General features: G+C 50.6%; 1 protein-coding gene across 10 annotated transcripts; it reads right to left on the minus strand.

Moving 5' to 3' along the window:
• Positions 1 to 757: 757 nt before the first annotated feature.
• Positions 758 to 27,182, minus strand: PLA2G6 (phospholipase A2 group VI). 10 transcript variants are annotated; one of them, XM_084626877.1, is made up of 18 exons: positions 27,011 to 27,064; positions 26,244 to 26,332; positions 22,165 to 22,408; positions 21,648 to 21,863; positions 19,525 to 19,705; positions 17,182 to 17,369; positions 16,090 to 16,186; positions 14,655 to 14,837; positions 14,181 to 14,289; positions 13,623 to 13,784; positions 11,467 to 11,557; positions 9,190 to 9,353; positions 8,462 to 8,612; positions 8,128 to 8,264; positions 6,320 to 6,474; positions 5,435 to 5,602; positions 2,554 to 2,627; positions 758 to 2,314 (listed from the first exon to the last, which is right to left on the minus strand). In XM_084626877.1, exons 3-18 carry the CDS (start codon positions 22,371 to 22,373, stop codon positions 2,170 to 2,172), a joined length of 2,430 nt encoding a protein of 809 aa, XP_084483003.1. In that variant the 5' UTR covers positions 22,374 to 22,408; positions 26,244 to 26,332; positions 27,011 to 27,064; the 3' UTR covers positions 758 to 2,169. The 10 variants fall into 10 exon arrangements, 9 of the variants coding, with proteins under 9 accessions (XP_084483003.1, XP_084483004.1, XP_084483006.1 ...); XM_084626878.1 differs by having other exon boundaries at positions 26,215 to 26,332; XM_084626880.1 differs by lacking the exons at positions 26,244 to 26,332; positions 27,011 to 27,064 and adding an exon at positions 27,148 to 27,182.
• Between the last annotated feature and the right edge of the window lie 721 nt (positions 27,183 to 27,903).

Genomic DNA, 27,903 nt, shown 5'->3' on the forward strand with positions numbered 1-27,903 from the left:
CTTCCCAACTCTTAGAGAAACAAAATTTGCTCAACCTGCACCACCAAGCCTGAGTAGTGGCCTTCGTTTAACTCCCTCATGCTTGCAACCTGGTCTGACTGGCATCCCTACTCCAAGACACCACACCTCTGCCCACAACATATCAAACAGACCCCAGGCCCAGCACAGCTCTCTGAGGTGGGGGGAAGCACCTCTCTTTACAGGTGCCAACAATCATCTTTTGGATGAAATGCAGGAGAATTAACACCCTAATGCCTCAAGATCATTAGATTCCAATGCACTTTGGTGTATCCTCTATTCTCCTGACCCAGTTCCAACTGGGTCATTACAGACTGCTTGCCCGAAACACCTGGACAGCTGTGGGATGTTGCTGTGCATTCTTAAACAGCCATTACATTCCACCCGAGAAGAGGCTGCACTTCACTGGTGATTGATCCCTTCATACAGATAGAGGGCAGGATTCTGCTCATATACACATTGGTGTAAATCAAGAGTGATTTTGCTGCAATCAGTGGAATTACACTGGTGTAAAATGACAGGTTTCAGAGTAGCAGCCGGGTTAGTCTGTATTTGCAAAAAAAAGGAGTACTTGTGGCACCTTAGAGACTAACCAATTTATTTGAGCATAAGCTTTCGTGAGCTACAGCTCACTTCATCGGCTGCACTGGTGTAAATAGGATTAGAATCAGACCCAAAGCCCTTTGGGATCTTGCAGGATAGAAGACATTACAGAAATACAAAGCTTATGATGATAAAATGGACTTCAAACCTCCCTTTATTTCACACCTTGTAAGTTTCACACTGAACCCTCTCTTTGCAACACCACCACAACTGGTTAGTTTGTTTTGCAAGGCAAAAACAATGTGAGATTTAAGAGAGAGAGAGAGAGAGAGAGAGAGAACATGGGAGATGACCCGATGAACTCCAAACTGGTTCCTACAGGCAAATAAATTCACTTCTATCAAAAACTAAACAAAACGCAGAAACAGTGAGTGCCTTTTAAGAGTGCACTGGAATTCCCAACACAGGAGGAAAAGCTGGGAAGGGGGAGAATGAAATAGCAGAAATCCATCTAGTCCCAGGGGTCAGATTCCTCAGAGGGAAATGATCACAGAGAATACAGTATTTAAATCATCGTTATCTTTTTATTCAGTGTTATCAGCCAATAAATGGCCCCCAATAAATTTGGTTTAATCTTTGTTCCATGGCTGAAGCAAGAATTTTGCTCCTCATCATGTGACCCCTGGAAGGGAAGGGAGGGGGAGGAGTTTCCACATCTCAGCCCATGCGTGAGGACTATCAGCACAGGCCAGGCAGCAGGAAACATTCATTGAAAACCCGGAAGCCTCATCCCCTTCCCCCCAGCTCTGCTCACACCACCTTAGTGGCCAGAAGCTGTTGGGAACTGGGAGGGACACTGGAAGGAGAGATGGGAGGGGGTGGAAAGAGCACTAAAGCAATAGAAAGGGAAAGGGCAGCAGTCACAGGCTATAACAGATCAAGGGAAGATCTTCCCCCATCCCTCACCCCAAGACTGATAACGGATCACAAAAGAACAATCACAATACTTTGGGTCCAAAACTACTGCAGAGACTTTACCCTATTCCTAGCCCCTTCTCCATCCAGACCACATGGGGTAGCGACTCCAGTTCCCTCCACAACACACATACATTTGCAAGAGTGGATAAAGTAACCCTCAAAAGTTTGTCTTTGCCTCACTTTCATTGTGCTATCCAGGGTGGGAAGGGCCAGCACCAGAGATATTCTAGGGGAAGGGAGATCTGTTCTCAGGGTTACCTTCCAGAAGGTCTGCTCAGGAGGTAGGAAGCAGTGTGAGGTCTGCCCTTGCTCTGTCAGATAGATTCAGGGCAGGGTGATTTACGGAATATGCCCATACCTGGGGGGTACCAGAGACTGCACTCTGAGGACAGGGGACTCAGGCCTCCATACCAGTTGTAAATTCCCAGCTGCCACCGCATGTGTGCATGGGGCCGGGGTACTGCTTCATATTTAATATCGCTGATCCCTGAATTCTTCCCACCAATGTCTTGGTCTGACGGCGAGGACAACCCCTAGTCTGGCTCTTCTACAAAGGCTGTTACTCCTTGCCCGCTTCCTAAGTCACTACTGTCAGGATTGGGCACTGGTGCCTTCAAGTCTTCCAGAAAGTCATCGGGTGAGGAGCTCCTGCACCAGCTGCTTGAACTGCTCCTGCTGTTGGCAGATGTAGAGCTGAGTATCCCAGAGTGCGTTCACTAGGATCGCGTCATTCACCTCATCCAGCATCACGTCCGAGTGCAGCAGTGGGCTGAACCTGTGGATATCGAGATGTCACCAGGTGGGATTGGGGAAGACAGGGGGGCAGCAACACAAGAAGGGACAGGCAGGGATGGGGACACAAGCATCAAATGCAGCACCACATGATGCCTGGGGAGGGGGACACATGCCACACTCAGGTTCTGAGAGAGGGGGAGAACAATGGGAAGAGAGACAACCATACAGATAGCCCAGCACAGAGAGAGTGGAAGGGCACCAGCCAAGAAAAGCTCATACCGGAAATAGAGGGTGTCTGTCATCTCACACCAAGCCCTGGCACGGTCCACAGCTGGGCCATCCGCGTCAGTGCACTGCAGGGGGAAACATGCCAACTCTTAGGTCACTGAAACCAACCTAAATGCTTGTATCCCTCTGCTTGTAAAGTCAGGCTCCCTTGGCACTGAGTCCCAGTGTACAGGCCTCCGAGAGAGAGAAAACTACATTTTGGAAACTTACCCACCAAATGATGTAGGGGAGCCTTTCTACAGGCCCTGCCGCAGCTCCCCATGGGGCTGAGCACACTCTTCTAATCCTTTTGGTGTCCCAGGCCTCCACAGTTTTGTGTGCAGACAAAAGTGCAAAAACGGGCCTTGGTGGTGATTCTAGTTGGAGGCTCTGGGTTCTGAGCAGCGAAATCTCTCGGATTCTGTTTGTACCCTGGCTTCTGCTCCAGGAGCAGGATGCCAGCAGGGGTTGCATTCACTACGAGCCCTATGAGTTATACTGGGGCACCTTTCAGATGAGACCTGAAATGCAGAGCTCATGGCAAATACAAACTCCACAGAGGTTTTCTGGTCTGTAGGTATAAGACTGAGAAGGGGTCAAAGTTAAGGTTATTTGGGGAACCTTAACTCCAAATTTTCCTTTCAAGCATTCAGCTTTTGTGAACAAAAATATTCCACGCTTTGTTGTTGTTTAAGGGGTGCTTGTTTGTGTGAGAGACATATCCAATCTTCTCTCTACTACAATGGTTTTTATTTAGGAATTTCCTCAATTTGTTTAATGTTGACAAATGATCATGAGGGCAATACAGAAGGTTTTTCTAAAAGCAAAATACCCCACTTTTCAGGGCTTAGTTTTTAAACCAGGCCTCCAATTCTGCAACTGGAATTTTGCACCCATAAGTAAATGGTACCCATTTTTGCATGCAAAAAATTGTGGAGCCCCACTTTGAAAATTAGGTCCTCTGTGTCCGATCACTTGGAGAGGCTCACCTGGTCAACCACAAACTTTCTACACACAAGATCACCTCTGCCAATAGACCGTCCATATAAAATTTCAGGCAGAAAGCAGCTTGTTTGACAAGATTATGGTGGCTGGTGTCAAAAAATCAGGTTTACAAAGAAGGGTTTTATACTCTCAGCTATGGTGTCATTAACCCAGCTCCACAACCCGTCACACAAACGCTCTGCAGGATTAACTGACAGACTGTGTTTGATACTTACACCATTCTGCCCCCTGCTGGTTATCCTACCTTCTCATTTGCTCCCAGAGGTAATCCACCTAACCCCTTTGCAAATCTACATGTATTTGAAGGATACAAGTGCCAAATCGGAAGAATTCTTTCAGCTGGGCCACTTCAAACGATCTCACCCCCTAACATTCCGGCTTTCCTGGGACCCCCTCAATAACAGCTGGCAGAGGACCACCCATACTGTAACTCTCATCAGGCCTGATATACTCGTTGCCCCAGTACACTGTCATAATATGTATGTAAAAGGTGTCATGGAAGGTATATGTAAACTGGTGACAAACAGGTCCCGATAGTCACCACATGATGTATGTACAGGATGTACATACATCATGTTGTTACAGATGTGTGCTGGAAATATGGTCTTGAAATGTGTTTGGGGGGCAGTGTATAAACTCTGCCTGCCTTAGACAAAGGAATATGCATTTACCCACATGACAAGCATGGTTAGAGGCAAAGGACAATGCAAGTATGTTTATATATAAGGTAAACAAAGCCATCAAGCTAAACAAGTAAGGAGAAGATCATTTAACAATCACGCCGGGGGACAGAAACCCCAGGAAGCCTTCCTGGTTCTCAAGGCAGAGACAATGGACTTTGGGTAATATAAGGGGAGCAGAGAGACCTTTTTAGTGATCAATCAGTGAGGGGACCTACGTTACAGCACCCTTCAAGGCTGTAAAAGTTGGAGGGCCAATACTTGATAACTTGATGTAAGTAACGTGTAATTCCTGGTAACTTGACGTAAGAAAGAAAATGGCGTAGGCAAAGACTGCAGCTTGTGTGGGTTTTCTTTTTTTTGTTTGGAACCACCCATCTCTCTTTCTTGTGCTTTGTATTATTTAAATCTCTTCTTGGTTAATAAATTTCTTCTTGTTTTATTAAGAAGTCATCTCAGTCCTGTGTGGATTAAAGAGAAATGTGAGTCTACAGCTAATCTAACAGGCTGATGTGTGCTTTGTGCCCATGGAAGGAGTGAATTTAGTAACTTCTACGAGTGTCCAGTGAGAGGGGCGGACACTGCAGGGAGACAGCTCTGGGGAACTCGGGTTCACTGACTGTTACCTGCAAGGAAAGGTTTTGACTAGTAGAGTTTAGAAGAGTTTGCTGGCCAGGCAGTCAGGCTGGTGTATCAGGGAGCTGACACACATAGAGCTTAGCAGCACCAAAGCTCTCGCCCTTGATAAGGCAGAGGGGTAACACGGTGGCTCACAGTTCTAGGTGTCAGAAGCACGGCGTAACAATTCCCATGTCACTACTCAACCCGCTTTCTAAAGTGTGGGAGAGGTTTTTGCTGCAGTAATTTGGACTCACCAAAGTTTAGAGAACAAGGGATTTAAGGAGGTTCCAAGAGGGAGAATGATGGCAGCTGGGATGGAAAGTGATTGTAGACACCTTGCTAGGGAGTAAGACCCTTGTTATTGAGTGCTGTATGATGGGGAGTGGTCCATGGAGCTCTCTGAATAGATGTCACAGGTGATCCCCACATCCTCGCTGGAATTTAAAGGGTAACAGCCTGGTAAGTCCCAACTGAGCATCTTTTCTTTTTAAAAATAGTACGATTTAGCATCAGAAACCACCTCAGGTGTGTCCCCCCCCGCGCCACTCCACAGCTTCATCCCATCCACCCCACTCCCCATTACTCACACAATCCACCACCATCTTGCCCAGCTCTTTGGCCCCAAAGACAGTCTTGGCCAGCTCCCAGGGGTTGGAGGGGCGGAAGACATCCACGGAGCTCACGGGGACCTGTGGAGGCCTCCCCGTCCCAAGGGAGACCACCACTCCCAATTTCCGCACCTTCTGGCTCTGCCCCTTTGAAGGATGGAGAAACAAATTTTTGTTGGCGTGAATCCACAGTATTACCCCCCCAAAAAATACACAAACAGGAGGGGGGGGGGGATTCATAAATTGCTGTCCCCATTCCATTGCCCAGATCTTTGAGCTGATAATACTGGGGACCTGTATGGCTCAAGAGATTGAGGATTACATAAGATTTCCCCACAGCCCCCACACCTCCTGCACAATAACTCAGACACACGCCTCTCCCACCCTGATCCAGAACCCTCTCCAAGTCTTCGCAGCCAATCCAACCCCATGTCGGAAGTGATGGACAGTCATCAACCTCCGTTAAACATCCCATGTGGAAATAACTGGGGGGAATCCCAGCCTTTTGCCTAGAGCACAGCCACCAGCATCACGCAAAAAGCCATCACCACATTAGCACTAACTGGCCCTATCTGTTGCCTCCTCAGAGAGGCTAAGAACTGAAAAAGCCATGGACAGAGAATGAGCTGATCCTCCTACAACAGCCAGGTTGGAGCACTGTGCTGGGGAGATCTGGGGAGATCGCAGTGCCGCTGTCTACGATGCACTACCTGCTTGGTGGCTAAACACAGGACCCTGGTCTCAGAGAGCCACCAGTTACAGCCCCCTTCCCAGGGAGGAGTCATTTACAAACCAAACCCCCTTGTAAAGTCATGCTGGAGAAATCCCCCAGGTAGCGATTAAAGCCCTAGGATTTATCCTCACCTTCTGGCTTAGGGACTTGTTGTACTCATGGATCTCCGTCATGGCATCCAGGGTGGGGTTATTGGCCAGCAGCCCACCATCCAAAAAACGCCCGATTGGTCGGAAGTACGTTGGGGCCGCACCACTACAGCGGGCAGCTCGCCACACAAGCTGGTCTGTGGGAACATGAGACAGAGCGTACGACTGACTGACTTCTTGTGCCACCACGGACAGACACACACACGCTGCTGAATGGTGAAGCAAGACAGAGTAGATTTTGGGAGGAGGGGGAAGGGGAGAGATCTGTAACTTCAGAGGCCCCCTCCGCCAGTTAGCGCTGCCCTCTTTCTTCGTAACACTGTGGGCTTTGCCTGGATTCACGGGAGAATAACTGCTTATGTAAATGACGACCCAGCAATATTCTCCCACCCATCTCCCCTCCCACCACCACTCAAGACTCCTTTAAAGATAATGGGCCAAATTCATCTCTGCTGGGACTCCACTGAAGCCAGCAGAGTTACGTTGGGGATGAATTTGCCCATTGTATGTAATAGATTCATTCACTAGCCCAGGAGGGATGGAGATGTCCCTTTGGAACCCATCCCTATAGACAGAGGCGATGTATAACTGTTGATACTGGGGTGGGCCACAATTTAAAGTTTCTGTGGGGTGAGGGGAGGCATGTGACCTCCCCATGCATCACCTCTGGATCTAGAAGCTGTTTCTAAATGGAAGGCAGGGCAAGCCCCACTGCTGTGTATGGGGAGCAGCTTCCCCTGGGCAGAGCCCGTTATAGGAGTGGGAGAGTGGCCTCTGCCCTGGGAACAGGCCCGGAGCGTTCGCACAGGGCAGTCTGCAAAGCAGGCAGGGGGAAGCGCTGGGACTCCAGCAGCAAGGAAGGAAAAGCAGCCCTATGTAGTGGGGGGGCAGGGCGGAGGGAGAGGCTCAGCCTGCAGCCCCACACCCTGCTGCTTCCTCCCTCCCTGCACTGCACGGACACGTGGTGAGTGTCACCACCAGGGGGACCCTCTGCCTCCTCCCCACTGGGTGTCCCCACAATAGGCAGCCCAGGCCTTGCCCAGCCCCAATGCCCTGTGGGGCAGAGTCTGCAGCAGCCCCTCTGGATGTTGCTAAATGGAAGGCAGAAATCTGTGGAGACACATTCCCTGCGTGCCCCCGCCTCTGCACATAGATTCAGGAAGGTGCATCCTCCTGACCCCTTTCCAAAAATTTGGCGGCCCTTCTGCACCACTCTTCTCCCACAGAACCAGGGAGAGTGGCTGCTGAATTTGCGGCTCTGCAGAGTGGCAGAACATATGCCCAGGTGGTTAGGCCAGTGTGCTACAGCTTATTGCTGCAGAAAGCATGAACAGTCAAGGCAGGACAGGTGAGAGGGGAGACTAAGGCTATGTCTACACTACAGTGGTAAGTCGACCTATGCTACGCAACTCCTGCTAGGTGAGTAACGTAGCTGGAGTCGACGTACCTTAGGTTGAGTTACCACAAGTTCTACAACGTGGGGGGGTCGACAGGAGAAACTCTCACGTCAACTTTGGTCGGGGATAGTACAGGAGTCGACTGGAGAGCGATCTGCTGTTGATTTGGTGGGTCTTCACTAGACCTGCTAAATCGACCACCAATGGATCGATCTCAGAGCGTAGACCCCGGTTGTAGTGTAGACATAGCCTGCGAAACGTCCACTAGGACAGAGCAAGCTCCAAGGATCGTTAAAGTAGAGACTAACCCACTGCCGGGACATACCTCTCCCCACCTCCCCCCCTTTTCTCCCCCTCTCCCCGCAGTGGACTCTGGTGCATGAAAGCATTTACCTTCTGGATTGGTCAGTGGTCTGAAGGGGTCCGTTGTCTTCACATCAGGCTTGTTTTTCATCGCTGGTGCCTTGTAATTCCGAAAGAGGTGGAGCTCGGCAGGTTGCCGGTCACACAGGGTCCCTGTTACTATGACCCTGTGGGAAATGAAATGAGAAACAAAGATTGGTGTTGAAACAAATCTGGGTAGTCATTGTCAGCCTCTGAATCAACCTCCTCCTCCTGATCTGGTTCGTGGCCTGGCTGAACGCCTCACCCCGGAGCCTGCCGAAAGGAGGGGAGTGAACAATCTCAACAGAGATTATTAGTAAGCGCAGCCCCAGCTGTGACCCACTTCGGTTTCTGGACATCTGTCATTTTGGTGTGCTCTCCAAATTCCCTCTTCAGGAACTCATCCAGGGGCTCCGACTCGTACGGCCGCGACCCTCGGAACACCTCATCCTTCATGCGAAAGTACAGGCAGCGCAGGTAGTCCACCGGCTTCCCTGAGACACAAAACGGAACTAGCTGTAACAGGCAGTGGGAGGCAGACAGAAAAGCAGAACCAGCCAGACCCGGGGGAATCGGAGCTCGAATTCCACAGGGTCAGGGGGGGATGTGGCAGCATCACACTCAGCCCCTGCAGTGTCTACCCAGAGCAGGAGCTCTGTCTATCAGAAAGCCTCTGAGGGAGGAGGGCAAGTTCAGAGCTCACTCCTCAGGATTCTCCAGATAATAACAAAGAGCTAAGGAACCTGGGCATAGACCCTTGGTGGGGATAAGACCAGGAACACCTGGTTGCCAAAAACACTGCTGTCCGCTGTGTGACTTCTCAAATTCCAAACAGCAGGTCAGATCATTTCCAAGGAGGAACAAACACCGACCAGAGTTCTGGCATTTGTTCCTTAAAAAATCCCATTTCCCTTTCAGCTGGTAGCAACCTCCCAGAGCCACAGGATCACAGAGCTGCAGCCCCCGCCTCTCCTGCCTGCCCTGTTCTCCACATGCCGAGAAACCGTTCTGACCCAGGCTTAGCAACGGCTGTGCCTGTGGGTCGTTGCTGCCACCCCACTCGTCCCTTACCGTGTACAACAGCCAGTGCCAGGATCCCTCCGGTGCTGGTCCCTGCGATCCAGTCAAAGAGTTCCCTGATTGGTCGGCCAGCAGCCTTCTCAATAGCGATGAGAAGCTGGATGAGCACCAGGCCCCGGATGCCCCCTCCATCCAGACACAGGAGGCGATCGTACCTTGAGAGGGACCAGGAGAACAGGAAGATGCGGGCTAAGTTATGTATTAGAACATAGGGTATGCTCAGTGCAGCAGACAGGAATGACATTCCTCTATAAACTGGCCTCCTCTCAAGCATCCTGAACCCCCTCCCTGATGCCCCAACCTCTCTCCCAGCACCTCTTTGCAGCCCCTCAAGTGTCCCAGCTCTCCTCCCAATTTCTAAACCCTCCTGCAACCCCAAAAGCACACAACTGATTTCTCAGCTGCCAAACCATCCTCAAACATCCTCCTTTCCCTTTCAGGTGCCAAAGCAGCCATCCACCACCATGATCAGTTCCCAGACCTCACCTATCGCCTGTTTTCAGATACCATCCCCTGGGAAATCAGGGAGAGTTGCCCAGGCTAAACAAGGTCTTTCTATGAGGTCTGAGATCAGCAGCCTCACACAGACAAAAGAAAGAAAGCTCTCTGTGGAGAGCTGCCTTCCCGTCTCCAGATGTAACACTGTCTTATATCCCAAAAGAAAGCATCACTGCCCTGTCAACGTTGTGAACTATTTCATGAGCGATCATTTTAGCAGAAACGCCCAGCTAATGTGTCCCCCCCACAATCTCAAACTCATCTCCCAGGCACTAAAATCTCTATCTATCCCAGCCACCAAAACCTCTACCTTCCCCCTGCAACATCCCCCACAATGCAGTTACATGTTGCCATGACAAACAAAAGATGGCAGCACCTTGGTAGCAAAAGGACTGATCTCCAGATGGTGTAAACTGGTGTCACCCCACCCACTTCAATGATCAGCAGCTATGTGTTGTTAGGGACAACAGTGCATTCTGGTGGGGCACAGGATGTCATCCCTTTCAATGGAGCTGTGCCGATTTACACCAGCTGGGGATCTGGCCCTTTACATTTAAATGCATTGTAAAATAGAGGGAATTTAATATTCAAATAAATTACACTGGGGGCCCACTGTCTTAATCCCGTTCCTATTTAATTCAACAATCCCTCCGCTCTCACACACTTACCAGAAGCTACCACACAATTCTCAATCTGCTGCCCCAGAGTGCCATGGAAACCCAGGGGCCTTGCTACAGAATTTAGGGCCAGAGTCCTCGGGGCTTGGCGATATGAAATCCATGCACATCTCAGAAGACCCGGGAGGAGGAGAAGGCCTTCGGCCCCTCAAGACAGACAGGGATCTGCTCCTCTCCTCTGGCCTCTGAGAGGACTGGGCATACAGTGTAATTTCTCCCGATGCCCAGAGTTATGGCTCCCAAGTTGGGCAGGACTCTGGTATAACCCATCCCTTGGTGGGAGCTATTTCCCTTGAAGACTGGGATTCATTGATGACATTCTTTCTGCCGTGTGTGTTTTAGTACAGGTTTTGGAACAAACGGGTATAGCTCCCAAGCCTGCCATTGTCCTTCCACAGCTGTGACTGTCACCAGCCATTCAGATTCCTTCTCTCCGACACGACTTGTTTTAATACAATATTCCTTTCAAAACAACAAAGCATACACAGAACTGACCACCCCTTTGATTTGCTGAGGACAGTTTCCTTATTCCCCTCCCCCACCCAGGACCCTGCTGCTTGCCCTTCAATCACACACCTCCCCCCGCAGCAAGAGTGTTCCATCAACACTCCCCCTGCATTTCATGCAATCTCTGTGCATCCCCTCCCTACCCCACACAAGACAGATGCGTCACATGCATCAAGATACTGCCAAAATGGTGCAGAAATTGGCACAGAGCTTTGCAGCCATCAAGTCAGTGTGCTGGGCTGGGCCAAAGCCTGCACTAGCTGCTCAACAGCATTAAATGGGTGATGGTGAGTGCAGAGGTGGTAGATTTTAATCACCCAGATTGGGTTCCATTGGGGGTGTAGGCCAATGCGTGACTCTGGGCACTAGCAGGGGGAGAGGGGTCACACATGGGCATGCCATGCATGGGACTTTAGTCAATGATAATGAGAGCAGAGAACCTCACATGCGCATGAGCCCCTGCATGGCACTCTGGTTTGTTCCAGGAATGAGGGTGCCATGCATAATGGGGGGAGGAGAAATTCACTCCCTCCCATCCCCGTATTCAAGCCATGCAGTTGTCCCATGAGTTCCACTCCTAGCTTACGTTCTCGTTGCATCACTGGTAGAGTCCACGACATCCGGCGTCTTCAGCAAGTGGCCAAGTGCTGTGGAAATATGGATGATGCTGTCGTAACCTAGAGAGGCACAAACAGACAGCAGGAGAGAGTCGTAGAGGGAGGAGAGGAATATGCATAAACAGTGCCTTTGCTTCACCTGGGGTGAGAAGATTTCCTCCGGGGTCCCCTGCATCCCTAGAGCTCCCCCACTGCCCTCTAATCTTCTACCCTATCCCTCTAGTTCCCTTTCCCACCCTTCTGCCCTCATCTCAAAGAGCTCGGCGGCAGAAAAGACCTTTCATGCCTGACCCTTCCCTGCCAGCGAAGACCTGCTCCCTGCAGTACAATCTCCAGTGCTTCAACGTCCCAAGCAACGACGCTTCCACCACTTCCCTTGGGAAACTCTTTCGCACTTACACAGACCTCACCATCAGGAAATACTTCACAACAGCCAACCAAAGTTTTATGGTTTTATCCAAGCGACATCTCCTTGCTATTTAGACCCTTCTAGCACTCCTGAGGGACAGATACTTGTCATATCGCCTCAAGTCACTATTTAGCAAAGTTATAGTTAGTGGGCTCTCTATCACAATAAGCCAAGTCCTTAATCATCGCTCTGCCGTCTCTCTTCTGTCCCCCGGTAGCTGGTTACTGGTACGGACACATTCCACCCCCCCAGCAAAGGCCTTGCACCATGTTATATCAACACTAAGAACGTCAAGTTCCCACCCCTATCAAACAAGTTCTTTGCCCCTCCTCCCTTGAGCATACAAGCCACTGCATGCAGTGCCACCAATTCACCCCTTCCTTAGACTCCAAGCCAAATAGGATCAGAAATCAAATCCCCGAGAGCAGGCAGGCAGAGAGCTTTCAAACAAAGATGCAGAGGAGCAGATGGACCAGAGTAAGACAGAGAGGAGGCAGGTCCCAGCAGCCGCAGGAAATGAGAAAGAAACCTAAATCTAACCCTGGGAGATAACCAGACATGGAGGTCTGGGAGCCTCCTTACTACCCATCTGCAGCTGTATCCCAGGCCTCAACCTGGGATTCGGGGGGGGGGGGGGGGGGGAGGGGAGGGCAAGGGCAACCTGGCCCAGATGAGGTGCCAGCCTGTGAAACCAAAAGAAAAACAGGGGAGGAGAAAAAATACATTATTGCCAGCGACCAGAAGGAAGCAGTGGATCTTTGGAGGAATCTCAGCACTGGATGAGATTTCTCAGCACACACTCAGGTCCCTGATAAAAACAGCCCTGTTCTGTCAATATATCAGAAGCCTAATCCTGGAAGGACACACCTAGACCTCCACCACTCTTGAGAGAAGAGGGGAATTCAGCCCTGGATTTCCCTCCTTGTATTACTCCAGCAGTGGAACCCCGGGAGGTACAGACACACCTGCTGGGGTGAGATGAATCCATTTTCTCTGGAGAAACCACACAGGAATGGTACTAAGCTTGGAGTGAGAATCCTGGATGGCTATTTCTTCAGAGCAGCAGAACTACAGGTAAGTACTTCCTCTTTTTCTGTCCTTCTACTACATCCATTGCTCCATCTTATCAACGAGACCCTATCACTGCCTAGAGAGACGCCCCTCTGCTGGGGTGAGAAGGGAATTCATTTTCCACATTCATCTATCCCTAGGCCTCAGCCTTTCCCTCCACTAGCTTTCAGACTTCAGGATCTGGGCCCCAGACACTCCCATGTCTCATTCCTCCCCACCTCTCCCCCACACCCAGGATGCCCCATCACCAACCGAGAATGGAAAACTCAAGACAAATTTCAGCTGAGCTCTTTTCTGCCTTTCCAGATGGATGGGGGAGGGTGTCACAGGGTATGGGGATGGACATAGATCCCAGATCTATTCCAGGGGTGTGTGGCCAGTCACCCCAAAATTCTCCTCCTCGGGCTGGTGCACTGCAGGGGTGTACCCAAGAATCCAAACAGATCTATAGAGAGTTTTACTGGGGAAAATAAGAGAAGGGTAGACCTGATCCTGGGAAAAATGGGAGCAGGCTGACAGGTACTAAAGATAATGAGAGCTGGGAGAGGGGACAGAACCCCAAAAGTGCAGGACAATCCAGAGAGAAGCTCTCAGAGAAGACTGCAAAGAGAGGAGAGTGAGAGACAAGGCCAGGGAAGGTTTTACCTAAACTGTGGCCGTTGTTCCGTGGGAGCGGTGGTCTTTCCGGGGAGGTGGACAGCGGTAGTGATGCTGTGGATGCCATGTGGGGGGATTCGGGGCTAGGTGGGTGGCAGCGTTCCGTCCCTACCATTTGCAGCAGGCCTAAGAGCACCTTCCGGTTAGGACCTTGCAAGGTGGGGGAGTCGCACATATTAAAAAGAAAAATCAATACACAAATCACAGGGTCATTCCATACACCCTAGAAAGCCAGTCCCGTGTGTGTACAATAACTGAGGGATGGGAAGTGAGGTAGCGATCATACTTTGTGCATCCTTCTACAACCAGATTTTAGGGCTTGTGTTTTGTTGGGATCCCTGACCCTGCATTTCACAGCTGCTTTATGGGGTAGACACTGTGTACACGGTGTGCTCGGGGATGGGACTGCACCTTGGTGGTTCAGTTGCCCTGCCTCTCCCCATCATGCCCCTGCAGCATCTGACAGCGTGGCTTGGAGAGGGGCAGTGTCTGGCTTTCCACTTCTACCTCCTGCTCCCTTCTTCCCCTCTTCTGCCCAGAGCTCACCTTTGCTGGTCCTGGCAGCCACCAGCCCTGGTGTCTCTCCAAACTCATTGGAGATCTCAACATCTGCTCCAAACACAATGAGGGCCTTGATCGTCTCCAGGTGGTCTTGCTGTAAGAAGGAAGAAATCTCGTCATAGGCAACGCTCCCTTCATCCGCTTGCCGCTGCCTTTGCTGGGCCCTGTCGCTCTCGTCCTTGGGTGCTCCTGCTAATTAAGAGCATCCTGATGAATTCATCTCCTTCCCACCACTTGAGGGCCAGGGCCTGTGATGTTCCTGGTGTGGGCACCAGCACAGCTGGACCAATTAAACCCAGCTAGAAGCATAGAAGAGAGCAGTTGTGCATACTAACCCCTTTCTCATAAAAAGGAATGGTGGGGCGGCTCCATGGTGTTCTTTTCATGCCCTGGCCTGGCAGAAAAGGTCTCCGTCAGATCCCCTGGGAAGTGAAAACCTGTGGCCTGGGAGAAACTCACCTTCATGGCCAGGTGCAGCGGGGTGTTGCCATCCTTCCCCTTGGCATTAGCAAGAGCCCCGTGCGTCAGCAGCACCATTGCGCTGTCAAAACGCCCCCGCTTGACCATGATGTGCAAAGCCATGTCTGCTGTCTTGCTGACAGAATTCACGTCACAGCCATACTCAATCAGCATCCGGGTCATCTGTGCCCCAAAGGCATAGGAAGAAAGGGAGAGAAAGCAACAAGGAACCGTGATAGCTTCAGAACAACAGCATGGGTGGGCAAACTAGCCTGTTCTTCCTTAGGTAGAAGATGCCAGGCAGTGAGTGCTTGAGAAGCTGATGATAGCAATGGGGGAAGAAACAAAGACTAGTGTAGACAAGGCTTAACAGTTAAGTGTCAGCTACAAAGCCCTGGGCATCTGAATTGTGACAAGGAGGATCTTGTGAGGTTTCTCTAAATACTTGATACCAAAACAGCTCTTCACTTTAACGACCTTACCTATGCTTCTGAATGTCTTGCTTGTGTCTTACAACAAAACACAGGAATGGGGCCAAGCAGAGCCAGAGCTAAATGAAAAATGTGATCCCATTGGGATTAAAATCCTTGGCACATTTGAGGGAAGATTGTGTGTAGATTTTGCCAAAATCCTCCTGTTTATTTCCACTGTCCCACCTTATGAGCCTGGCAGTTTCAAGCCTGTTCAGTTCTTGACTGGGAGACATCCAAGGAGAACCTAAATGCTGGAGGAAGGAGTGCTGGCAGTGCAACAAGAGGCAGTCTCCCCTCTAAACTAGGCCTGAATCAGTGCCCTAGTATGGCACCAGGGGGGTGTTATGCCAGCTCCCCTGGCATTTTTCACAAGAATTCTGGGAATTGGCAGGCCAATTTCCACTCTGGGTGATTATAACTTGTCTAGCTAAAATTCCCCTGCAGTGAGAAGTTATTCTTCTGTTTCCCATCTTAGAAACTGCTATGTAATGTTGATGGCACAGAATAGCTGCCATGTTCCACCCTAGAGGTGGATTTAGCACTATTACTCCATCAGAAAGAGAGCGAAGGGGAACAAGCTGGCAGTCCAATAACCAAGGTTACCCAGTACCAAGATCTGCCCATTTCACTGTGAGGGTCCACAGCTCTCTCCCCCTACTGTTGATGGCACTGATTCTCTCAACCAGTACCATGGGAAGCGGCCTGGGGAAAGAGGCTGCTCTACCTGAGAATCTGAGTCGTGGGTGACCAGCGACTGTCTTTTAGGTGGCTTGCTAGGTTACTGTGCTCTAAACAGAATCACACATGCAGCAACCTGCAGGAAGGTGAACGTTTCCAGCTGGAGGAATTAACAGGGGGGAGGGGAGCAGAATTTCATATGAGAAGAAGTAGTCCAGTGTGACTGAGTGGCATGCTGGCATGCCTGTCAGTTTGCCCCTCTGCCTGGCATCAGCTCTGCTTACCTCAGCATTTTTGGCCCAGTGGAGCACAGCTGCTCCGTAGTGGGGGTCCTTGAACTGAACTTGATTGACATCCACTTCAAGAAGGGCTCGCACACACCTTCAGGAGGAAATGAGATGGAGGCATGGAAAGGGAACGGTCATGGATGAGGACAAAGACCCCAGCCTGCCAACAATGTGCAGGGGTCATCACATCCTTGAGAGCCCACACTGAGGAACTGTGGGTTAACAGCCCTCTGTCTCTCCACCCCACCTGGGATGCTCTGTGACCTGGGCAGGCCCCTGAACAGCAAAGCATCCAGTGCTCCCTGTTCTTAGACTGAGGAGGAGCTAAGAGTCAATGGGCCACACTAGCAGAGAGGATCCTATTCGGATCCAGGAAGTGGGTGGGCAGAAGTCCATGCACTGCTAAAGGACCTCCCCCCAGCCTAAGGGGAGGATCCACAGGACCTGGAAGCCAAATGATTCCGGGGGACAACTAATGAGATAACAGGGACAGGAGTGAGGTCAAAGGATCAAACGAAGGGAACCTGATGGAGACACCGAGCAGAGAACCCTGGACAGCGCCCACTGCTCCTCAAAGGCATCAACAGCAGAGAGGATAGAGGCACTGGGAAAAGATACCTGGAATCTAGGCCGTTGGGTCATGTCCTGCTAGCAAGACAAACTGAACCTGGGAGGTAACAGAACATTAGTGCTAGCGGGTGACATTCTGGGGCTGGCCCATCCTCAAAGGCAAACCCACAATGATAGTGGGCACACAGGATCTGAGCCAGCATGTGGCGTCTTAAGAGTGCCCATTCTCAGGGAGGCAAGTGAGCACTAGGAAGGGGCATGCTAGCCAGGCATCAACCATAGAGTTCCATTCCAAGCAAGGCGAACGGGTACTAGGCAGAGTCTCAGCCAGTGAGCACTATCCTGCTGTTACTCCTATCCCTACAAGATAGGCAAGCACTGGGAAGGGGCAGGCAAGTCTATGCCAGTCAGTGATACCCAGATATAGTTCTCAGCACGGAGGAGCACGCACCCAGGGAGGAGCACATGGGCTCCAAGCCTGTAGGCAGGACCCTTCCAACAAGACAGGTGAACACTTACCCCTTATGGGAGTACTTCACAGCAGTGTGAATGGGGTAGCCCAGTGTCCCCATGATGTTGCACTTTGCATGGCATTTCAGTAGAGCCAGAACCACATCCTCTTTGCCCAGCTGGCAGGCTAGGTGCAGAGGCGTCTGCCCCTGATTGCTCAGGTGGTTCAAGCCAACAGATGGCTTTTTGCCCAGGAGCTGAAAAGAAATTAAACAGCAAAATCTCTCTCTCTCTCTCTCTCTCTCCAGGCTCTGAGGACTGCTGCTGGGGACAGCATTTGACTCATCATAAATGGTATAGCTTGTCCCCCTCTTCATCCCCTACCCTAGAACCATCCCACAAGTCTATCCTGGTGGTTATTTAAACTCTCCTTGTTTGTCCAACTGGGAAATCTATTACTCCACCTTGTGCTCTCCCCTTTGGCTCAAGCTTAGGTTAGAACGTGAATCCAGATCCTGCTTAAAGTATCAACAAAATAGAAATGTTTTCAAGACTTTGGTTTTGGAAATTTCAAACAAAACGGTGTTGTTGGTCTGTTTGTTAACCTGACACTCCCTCCCACACACCCCTACCCCCATTGCAGGAAACCCAAACCCACTGGAGAGGCAGGAAGTGAATCTGGACAGTTTAATTTCCCTGTTCTTTGCTGATGCAAAGGTTAAACAGCATCCTGGGGGAGGTCAATCCCGTTTAAAATCTCAGGGCAAACCCATTAAGCTGCTGTTATTACAGTAACATGGAGAGGCTGCCCCGTTAAATCAGGATTGTTTTTAGGGTCCCTTAAAAGTCCAACACCCTAGATGTGGCGAGGCCTCCTCCTCATCCCATCTTCCTTGTCACAAGTCAAGAAAGCCCCCATGGTCTGTCCCAAAACTCTCCTGGACTCCTCCAAAGTCCAAGACTAACTTCTAGAAAACTACCCAATTCAAAAGCCAAGAAGTAGGAGAAATGGTGAAGTGCTGCAAGGTTATCTGGCTATAGCCATAGAAATACCAGCACTGAAGCACCTTCTCTCACCCCACACAGATCACCAATGACCTGCCATAGGAAAAAAAAAAAAAAAGAAAGCCAGGAGGAAGAAAACTCAAGTGGTGCTGGCATGGACTGCAATCAGATACAGCCAGACTTGGCCCTGAGGAATTTCTACAAACCTACGTCAGGGCTGTGAAGGCGGCAGAGCTCCTCCCTCTCCTCTGCGACAGAGGCAGCAAAGTCAAGCCCAGCAGAAAATTTCTGGACTGCAAATCACACTGAGAACTCAGTCTGCCCCCACTCGACTCCAGAACCTCTTCTCACAAAACCCATCTCAAAGTAACCACAGACCAGAAACACACATTCCTCCATCCAAGGGTTCGGCCACCTGTAACTCTGAGCCCTGCCCTTCCTGGATGGTATAAGAATAGGGAACAGCCAGCAAAAAAAGTCTCCAATGCCACCTGTCAGTGTCCTGTCTCCTTTTCCATCAAGATTCAGGCTCTGGCACAGTGCAGAGAGCACTTGTCTATGGACAGCAGTCAGTCATCTCACAGAGCAACAACAGAAGCACATCTGTAGCCCTCAGGTCTATACTCAGACCAAATCCAGAGGGTAGTTATGGGCACCACCAAAACCTCAGGACCACAATCCTTAATCTTAGCCTGTGTAAACGCACTGTTCTCACTAACCCATCAGACTAGCAGGAAGGAACCACATTGACTCAGTCCATAAGGGTCTGCATTGTCAAGCCAGTCTGGCCAACATACCATAGTAATTAAAAAAGGACCCAGAGAAATGATGGTCTGGTCAGACTCTGTCCACACACAGCTCTGACTGTCATGTCACCTGAATCAAGGGGAGGCAGGTTTAAGGACAGACTCTGCAGACTTTGAAAAATGACAGGAATGGTTCAAGCTAGGCTTTAACCCTCAGCCACCATGAAAGGCCATGTGAAACTTGATTTGGTCTTCTGTTGCTATAGGCACCATGGAAGCAAGAAAGGGAACTCTTGGCCTAAGGCCAGAAGTAGATGCAAATAGTCTTTTCTGGTGCACTCATTTTGCACCTCGTCCTGTTTTACTCCTGTCCCAGAGCACTCTGGGCTTTAGAGTTCAGTCCTGAAGAACTCTGCAGCCATGCAGTCATCAAAGTCCCTGAAGAGGGAGGAAGCCGGGGGGGGCTGAGATCAAGCCAAAGATTTGCACCCTCCTGTCCTCCTGCAGCAGCAGATTTATCTGGCTTTTTCTCCCCCAAATGTGGAAAGCCTTGTTTCTATCTCCTCCAGACGTACAGCACTGGGTTCCTTTCTTTCACCCCCACCCTGTGGTGGGAAGAGTACGCAGCAGCCAGCTGTAAAGCCCCCTGCTTCGCCCTCACCTTTATGATCTCAGGGTTACTTCCTCGGACAGCATAGTGAAAGACTGTCTCCCCATTTTTGTCAGTGACATCCAGCCGGGCATGGCACTCCACCAGCTCACACAGACACTCCATGTTTCCCTTCCGGCAGGCAAGCTGCAGTGGGGTACAGCCATCCTCGCACTCTGTGCTGTTCACACAGCTGCAACAAAAGAGAGTAAATAGGTGGGCCCCTGCCCTGAGAGAGGACATTCAGTACAACACCCTACCAGAGGTTTGCGTCAGATTCCCTAAATTACTGTGTTAGAACTAATTGTTTCATGTACTTGGTGAAAGCAAGGGGCTGACAGCCCATGGCAGAGCATGGGGAAGTGGTGTGCAAGCTTCCTCCACTCACAGCCCTGCCAAAGCACTCATTCCTGCCATCTAGCACCTCCTGCTATTCCAGGACTGGAACCACCACATAGCACGGCTAACACTCCTCCTCCTGATGTGCAGCATCCTCTGCTAGATTGTACCCAGTGACCAAGAGGAGAAAGCTCCTGCATTAACCCCTCAGTCCCTGAGCTATCCAGTTCCTAATTCCCCTTGCCCACACTGAACATTTCGCCAGATCAATGCTGAAAGGGAATGGGGCATCTAGCTCAGAGATGGGCAAACTACGGCCCACGGGACCATCCTGCCCGGCCCCTGAGCTCCCGGATGGGGAGGCTAGTCCTGGCCCCTCCCCTGCTGTCCCCCCTCCCCCGCAGCCTCAGCTCACAGCCAGAGCAGCAGCATGGCTGGCTCCCGCCAGGCTGCCAGCTCCTGCTGCTCTGAGCAGCATGGTAAGGGGTCAGGGAGCAGGAGGGTTGGATAAGGGGCTGGGAGTCCCGGGGAGCAGTCGGGGACAGGGGGCAGTTGGATGGGGCAGAAGATCGGGGGGGGGCGGTCAGGGGATGGGGAACAGAGGGGGTTGGATAGGCATGGGAGTCCTGGGGGGCCTGTCAGGGGGCAGGGGTGTGGATAGGGGTTGGGGCAGTCAGGGGAGAGGGGGAATTGGACAGGGGGTGGGATCCTAGGGGTACAGGGGGTCCCGGGAGGGGGCGGTCAGGGGACAAGAAGTAGCGGGGGTGTGGGTGGGTTGGGGGTCCTGAGGGGGGCAGTCGGGGGCAGGAAGTGGGAGGGGGCAGTTAGGGGATGGGGGCCAGGCTGTTTGGGGAGGCACAGCCTTCCCTATCTGGCCCTCCGTACAGTTTGGCCCGAGGGCCACACTGGGGTTGCGAAAACGTTTGCCCACCCATGATCTAGGCCAAAGTGATTTCCAGCCTAGGAAGGCTTTATGATCCAGGAAGACAATTCCTCTCCTTTCTTGTTGCTTATGTAACATGACACAGCGTACCACAACCCCCTCTAGTGGCTGGTCCACGTAGATTATATAACAGCCTTACTACTGCTACCGGCTAGTGGATTTATTCCTTCAGTTCAAATGCAGGAGGTTGGTGTTGACGGTAATGAGCTCAAAGCCCACTAGCAACTCCCATGGTGAGTGTTAGATTTATACCCTTCAATAATGGGTAAGCAGCAGATTTAAAACAAACAAAAGGAAGTATTTCTTCACACAACGCAGTCAACCTGTGGAACTCTTTGCCAGAGGATGTTGTGAAGGCCAAGACTATAACAGGGTTCAAAAAAGATATAGATAAGTTCATGGAAGATAGGTCCATCAATAGCTATTAGCCAGGATGGGCAGGGATGGTGTCCCTAGCCTCTGTTTGCCAGAAGCTGGGAATGGGCGACAGGGGATGGATCACTTGATAAACCTGTTGTATTCATTCCCTCTGGGGCATCTGTCATTGGCCACTGTTGGAAGACAGGACACAGGTCTAGATGGACCTCTGGTCTGACCCAGTATGGCTGTTCTTATGTAAGCAGTTATCACACCCATCATTTGGCCAAGCTAGGCATTTAGGCCACTATCTGCCAATGCGAGGTCCATGGAAGTTGCAGGACCCAAGCTCTTCCAAGAAGCAGCTCACTTTTATTTATTTAGGGGCTGGAATATGGATTTAGGTGCTTGACCTTGAAAGCATGGGCCTGAACTGCATTCCTGCCCTGAGCTAACTCCAAGTGATACTCCTTCAGGAGAACTCCTCAGCCCTTGCCTTAGGATGCGATTGTGTCGGAAACTCCCCAGAAGCTCTGTCTCCACTGCCACATGCGCCAGGGACCAGTGGGGGTGGTTACGGAAACAGTCACTTAGTTGCTGGAGGACCTCTAGCTGCAGGGGTTGTGGCGAGCTCTCGTAGAAGGGGCGCAGCCGCCTGGCATACTGCTCAAAGCGCTCAACAGCTTCCGTCTCATTGTCTAACCGGAAGAGCCTGGAGAAGAATAAAGGGAATGAGAATACAGCCCAGCTCCCCTCAATATAGGCCAAAAGCCAATCCTCCTAGCACTAGGGAGACATATTGATTCTCCACACCCTAATGCTAGGCATTTCTCCTCCCGCCTGCATTCACTCTTAGGGACTCCTCACCCGGTTGGGCATCCTGTCCCCAGTGACAGCACCTGTAGCCAGAAAGATGTTTCCATTGCCCATGCTACCACTCTCCCTGTTCTCAGAAAATCTCCACTCTGGCTCCAAAACTTGTCCAGAAGAGGAAAGGGTCATCTGTCACTCACCGAAAGGCGACCAGCTTACTCTGGGGGTTCACCAGCAGGCAGTCCCAGTAGTGAGCGTTTTTGTTCTTATACAGGATCACCCTGTTTTCCTCTCTCAGAAGTGTGTGAGCCACATACTCTGCCAGGGGCACCTCCTTCACCCGGTAAGGGTTTGAAAACAGGTTGCTGACATTGTTGATGGTGTTTACAAGTCGGCCAAAAAACTGCATCTTTTGGGGAAATCAACTGTCTGCTTCCCCTCACCCTGGAAGAAATCAGAGTTCAAGTTCAGCCTAGGTCAGTACCTTCCCCCACTGCCCATACCCAGCAAAGCCCCAAGACTTCCATTCAGTGACCTTAATCCCAGCTCCCCACTCCCTACCCACAACGCATTGTCTCAGTAGGAGTCCATTGACTCTTCATGTATTCCATTAGACAAGATATGCCATCCCTATCCTCCCTCAGAAATGTGTGCAATGCGGAGTGAGGGTTGAAGAGTTGGTACCCACATATCAGCTGAACAGATTTCTAGCAGGCACTGCCTGGCCCTGAAATTTCAGCCTCAGTCAGGGTCCCACTGTGTTGGGTGCTGTACTACGAGATGGGCCCTGTCCCAAAGAGCTTACCATCTGCACAGACAAGACAGACAAGGAGTGGGAGAAAGGCCAGGCCTATTACCTCCATTTTACAGATGGGGAACTGAGCTGCAGACAAGTTAAAGTGACTTACCCAAGGTCACACAGGGTTTCTGTGGCAGAGCCAGGAATCAAATCCAGATCTCCTGAGTCCCATTTCAGTGCTTTAAACATAATACAACCATAACATGAGTCAGGAAGCCCTTAGCTAAGTCCTCAGCCAGCCCTTGCAAACTACGGCCATGATTTTGCCTTATTCACATTACCTCACCAACATCACTTCTGTCGCCTCCCTCAACCTCCACACTAAAACCCCAATCCTGCAAAGATAAGGGCTTAACTTTATTACCAGTGGGACTACCCACGGCAGTAAATTGTTTGCTATCGGGGCCTAAAGATGCAACTTTTAACTTGGACCACATGGAGTGGTATGAAACAGATGTTTGGAGTATAAAATTAGTGTGTAGAAGTAGATGGCTGTGGGCATGGCCTAGACTTGAAGTTGATGGTTGACGTGTGTCCTGTTGTATGATTGTTAATGGAGAGAATTATTTGGCTTTTTTAAGTGCAAGCTGTTTGTACAGTGTTCATCATTTTGGGAAGTTACTGTCTAACCTCTTTAGTAGACTTAATTTAGGCGACAAAATGAGGAAGCCTGTCCGCTGATGTGTTGTAACAGCTGCTTGTGGAGGGAGTTAAAAGTTGCATTTGCCTCCTCCAACTTCCTCCTCTGCACAAAACATGCATCATATTGCAGGTGAGGCAGAGGAGAAAAGGTGAAATCATGGCTGTAGGTCGCATGAGATAGCTGAGGACTTAACTAGGGATTTGCTGGCTTTTTTATGGTTATATTTGTGGAAGTCACTTGAACCACCTTAACTGGTTTTTAAGAAAGTTGCCAGGTTTTTAAAGTCTACATCAAAGCTGATACTCAGACAGCTGTCCGCCTTGATACATCCCCTTCCAGAGCCCTGATGCCCCCGCACCGTCCTGAGTCAGTTGCCCCGGTGGCCCCTACAGCTGCAGTCCACCATAACTATGTTACCCATTCTCTCCATGCATGGCCCAGCTACTCTCCCTGCTATACATAGCCTTGCTCCTCCACCCACAGCCCTGATTATAAAACAGCCCTGGTCCCCACCAAGCTCCCTAATCTTTCACCACATGCCGCTTTGAAATATTGGTATGTATTGACATGGGCACATAGTGTCTGTTAAATCTTTAATTTAAATCTCTGAAGTAGGGAGGAGAGAGAGTCAGTATGGACCTACTGAGACAATACGTTACGTGGGCAAAAGTTTCTTCTGTAAGTAAACTTAGGCCAGGTCTACATTACCGATAGATATCGGTATAATGACATCACTCAGGGATGTGAAAAATCTTCAGCCCTGAGTGACACTATGCCAACTTAACCCCCACATGTAGACACAACTATATCAGCGGGAGAGCTTGTCCCACCAACATAGCTACTGCCTCTCAGAGAGGTGGATTAACTCCACCAACGAGATAAGCTCTCCCATCAGTGTAAGAGCGTCTTCACTAAAGCACTGCAGCTGCACCGCTGTAAATGAAGACAAGCCCTTACTTTTTTTCCTTTCCAGATCCTACTTCCTCACACATCCACTTGAAGAGAACTGAGGCGTGCTCCTTACTGAAGAGAGACTGAAACACTCCTCTCCTGTGCGCAGCCTTCAATCTGATCACAAATCGGTATCAAGAATACAGCACTTAGAAGAGGTATGAGTCAGGCTCTAGGTAGCAGCCTTCCAGCTCAACAGTAGCTGCTAGATTCCAGCAGAAGGGGTATTAAGTCCTCTTGGTACAGAAGGAATTCAGCAAGGACATAGTCTGAGAACTTTACAGAGTAACAGCCGTGTTAGTCTGTATTCACAAAAAGAAAAGGAGTACTTGTGGCACCTTAGAGACTAACCAATTTATTTGAGCATAAGCTTTCGTGAGCTACAGCTCACTGAATCTGGTCTGCTTAGCTCACTTCTAGATTGAAAGGAATGGCCAGCCACCCACCCACCCTCAATCTTGAGGATTTCCTAAAAGACTTTGCCCTGACAATGACTTAACAATGGCCCCTCTTCACATCCACTGTATCCAGCCAAGCTAAACCCAGAAGGTCACAGAATTTTGGAAGAATATTGGCATAGAAACTACCTGATTTAAAACAAAATGAGACCACCACGCTTGTGTTTGGGAGGCTGGCTTAGGACTACTTCATCCTTCTGAAAATTTGTATAAGGATGCCATCAAAGCCTGCAGTTCTGAAACTTTCTTCACAGATGTTATAGCCATAAAATGACAGATGCAAGAAAAAGTAAGTTTCTATGAGGCTCACAAGGACCTTAGGAGGATGAAAATTCATGGGATTGAACTCTAAGTTTGATTTGAAGATGCAGATTCATCAACTCTTTAATATACTGTTCCCTAAAGGATGACAAGGGACTGAGGCTTGTTGCACCAGCATATGGAAAGCAGAGACAACAGCCAAGTGAGTTTTGTTTACATCCCAGGAGAACCTTAAATCAATCCAGGGCAAAACCAATTCTAAAATAACTGGCAAAGGGACAAGAATGGAGTTTCACAGGCCCCTTCTCAGACAAAAAGCATCCGGGATCTGAGGAGGCCTCATCTCTCTTGCATTATACAGACTGTGGCTATCCACCATGTAATTTGTCAGGGAAGGGATCCCTTACATCTTCCTCCATCTACCAAAACAGAGAGAACTGAATGGTCAGAAAAAATCCAAACCTAAAAGCAAGAAAAGAGATCAACTAGTTTCTACTATGTATATAATTTAGACTAAGAACACCCTAACCCCAATACAAATGCCAGCTAAGGGAGAAAATTGGGTTCCACAACCTCGCAGCCTGGCAGAAAGAACAGCTGAAAGGAGTGATGGAGGATTTTATGGCCTTGGTTGGAGAATATCCAGAGCAGGTGGAATTGACAGAGTGCTTACAATGGGGGTAGCACATCTACACTAGGGCTCCTAATGTTGCTAATACAGGCGGAGCTGAACTGGCGTTAGCAATGAAGGGACATATTTAAAAACTTCCTTAGTGTAGACAGGGACCCAGATCTCTGCTGTAACGGTTAGACAATGGTCCTCCCTTTCCAGCAAGAGGGGGAAGTTAGCCAGGTGAGTTCAGATACTGAACAGCTTCTGTGCACATAATTTTGGGGGACACCTAACAGCCTAAAAACAGGATCTACAGACCAAATCATAGAAGATCAGGGTTGGAAGGGCCCTCAGGAGGCCATCTAGTCCAACCCCCTGCTCAAAGCAGGACCAATCCCCAATTTTTGCCCCAGATCCCTAAATGGCCCCCTCAAGGATTGAACTCACAGCCCTGGGTTTAGCAGGCCAATGTTAAATAGCAGTACAAGGAAAATTTGAAACAGAGTATCTAACACAGCATTTCACCTCATTCCCAAAAGAAATCTGAAACAAACCCCAGCCACTTCCAAGTTGGAGAAAAACCAGAGACAGATGAGAAGCGGGGAAAATTTCTGCTAGTCAGATTTCTTTTTTGGATTCACTTCTAGAAAAGAGGAAAAATGTTGACTGTAGAGAAGGAAACAGAGTGTAAGCACAAGATAAACAACCTGCACAAGGTAGTCTCTTTTATCCCCACCCATCCTATGAAAAAAGATATAGGAAATTAACTATATGCAAAAAGAGGAACAGAAAACCAGTTCCCACACATACACCCCAAAGAGGAAAGCAAACATGAAGCTGTGGCTCTTTTGTTCCTTTACTAACAGCGCACTTCCCCTCTAGCCTGTCGTTCACACCAGGAAGGGCATGTGGGGTTTTCGCTGTGCCCCACAGACACCCACTGGCCTCGCTGCAGTCTGACCCCTTGTGTCGAGGCCCCGCCCTGCACCGGCGCCATCCTTCCAGCGGAGGCTGGAAATCCCCCCTTTCCAGGGCCACTCGGGGCCACGCCTGCCCCGGCCAGAGCGGGGGGGGGGAGCGCTTCATTCCCATCCCCCAGGCAGGGAAGGGGGCAGCACCCCGTGGGGCCCACAGGGAGCCACGGAGGAGGGGCTGTGGCGTCGTGCCACGGGCTGGGGTGGCCGGGGAGCCGGCCGCCTGGCAGCGCCAACTCCGGAGAAGCAGCGCCAGGGCGCAGGCCCGGGGGGGGGGGGGAGGGCGCTGAGCCCAGCTCCCCGCACGGCAGCACTGACTGGCACCCCCGCCGGCGGAACCGACGGACCTCGAGCCCGGACCTCTCGCGTGCCACAGCTCAGAGTGGCGCCGCCGCCGCCCCGCAGCTGCCCCTCGGACCCCCACAATCCTTAGCGGGAAGCCCAGGCCCCGCCCCCAGACTCGCTTCGCGGCCGAGTCACTCACCCAGCGCTCGCGGCTACCCGCCCGTCAGCCGTCACCCCAAAGCACTGCAACGCCACGTGATCCCCTCTTCACCAACCACAGCGCTCGCTCCTCCACTCTCTCGCCCCGCCCCGCCCTCTGGCCAATCACAGGGGCCATCCGATCTTTGGGCGGCGGAGGTGGCAGGAGCTGGGGCCCGGGTGATTTTCGTTCCGCCGGCGGCCATGTTTGGGCGGGGCGGAAGTAAGGGGAAAAAATGATGGTAGCGTGACGGGCATCTTTGTCAGGGGCAGAGGAAGTCCTCACACCTACACACCCCCATTAAAGAGACAGGTTTCAGAGTAACAGCCGTGTTAGTCTGTATCCGCAAAAAGAAAAAGAGGACTTGTGGCACCTTAGAGACTAACCAATTTATTTGAGCATAAGCTTTCGTGAGCTACAGCTCACTTCATCGGATGCATACCGTGGAAACTGCAGAAGACATTATATATACACAGAGACCATGAAACAATACCTCCTCCCACCCCACTCTCCTGCTGGTAATAGCTTATCTAAAGTGATCACTCTCCTTACAATGTGTATGATAATCAAGTTGGGCCATTTCCAGCACAAATCCAGGTTTTCTCACCCTCCCCTCCCCCCCCACAAACTCACTCTCCTGCTGGTACTAGCCCATCCAAAGTGACCCCTCTCTTCACAATGTGTGTGATGATCAAGGTGGGCCATTTCCTGCACAAATCCAGGTTTTCTCAACCCCCCCCCCCCTTTTTCAAAAAC

This window comes from Lepidochelys olivacea (assembly GCF_965140295.1).
Source record: "Lepidochelys olivacea isolate rLepOli2 genome assembly, chromosome: 1".
NCBI lineage: Eukaryota > Metazoa > Chordata > Testudines > Cheloniidae > Lepidochelys > Lepidochelys olivacea.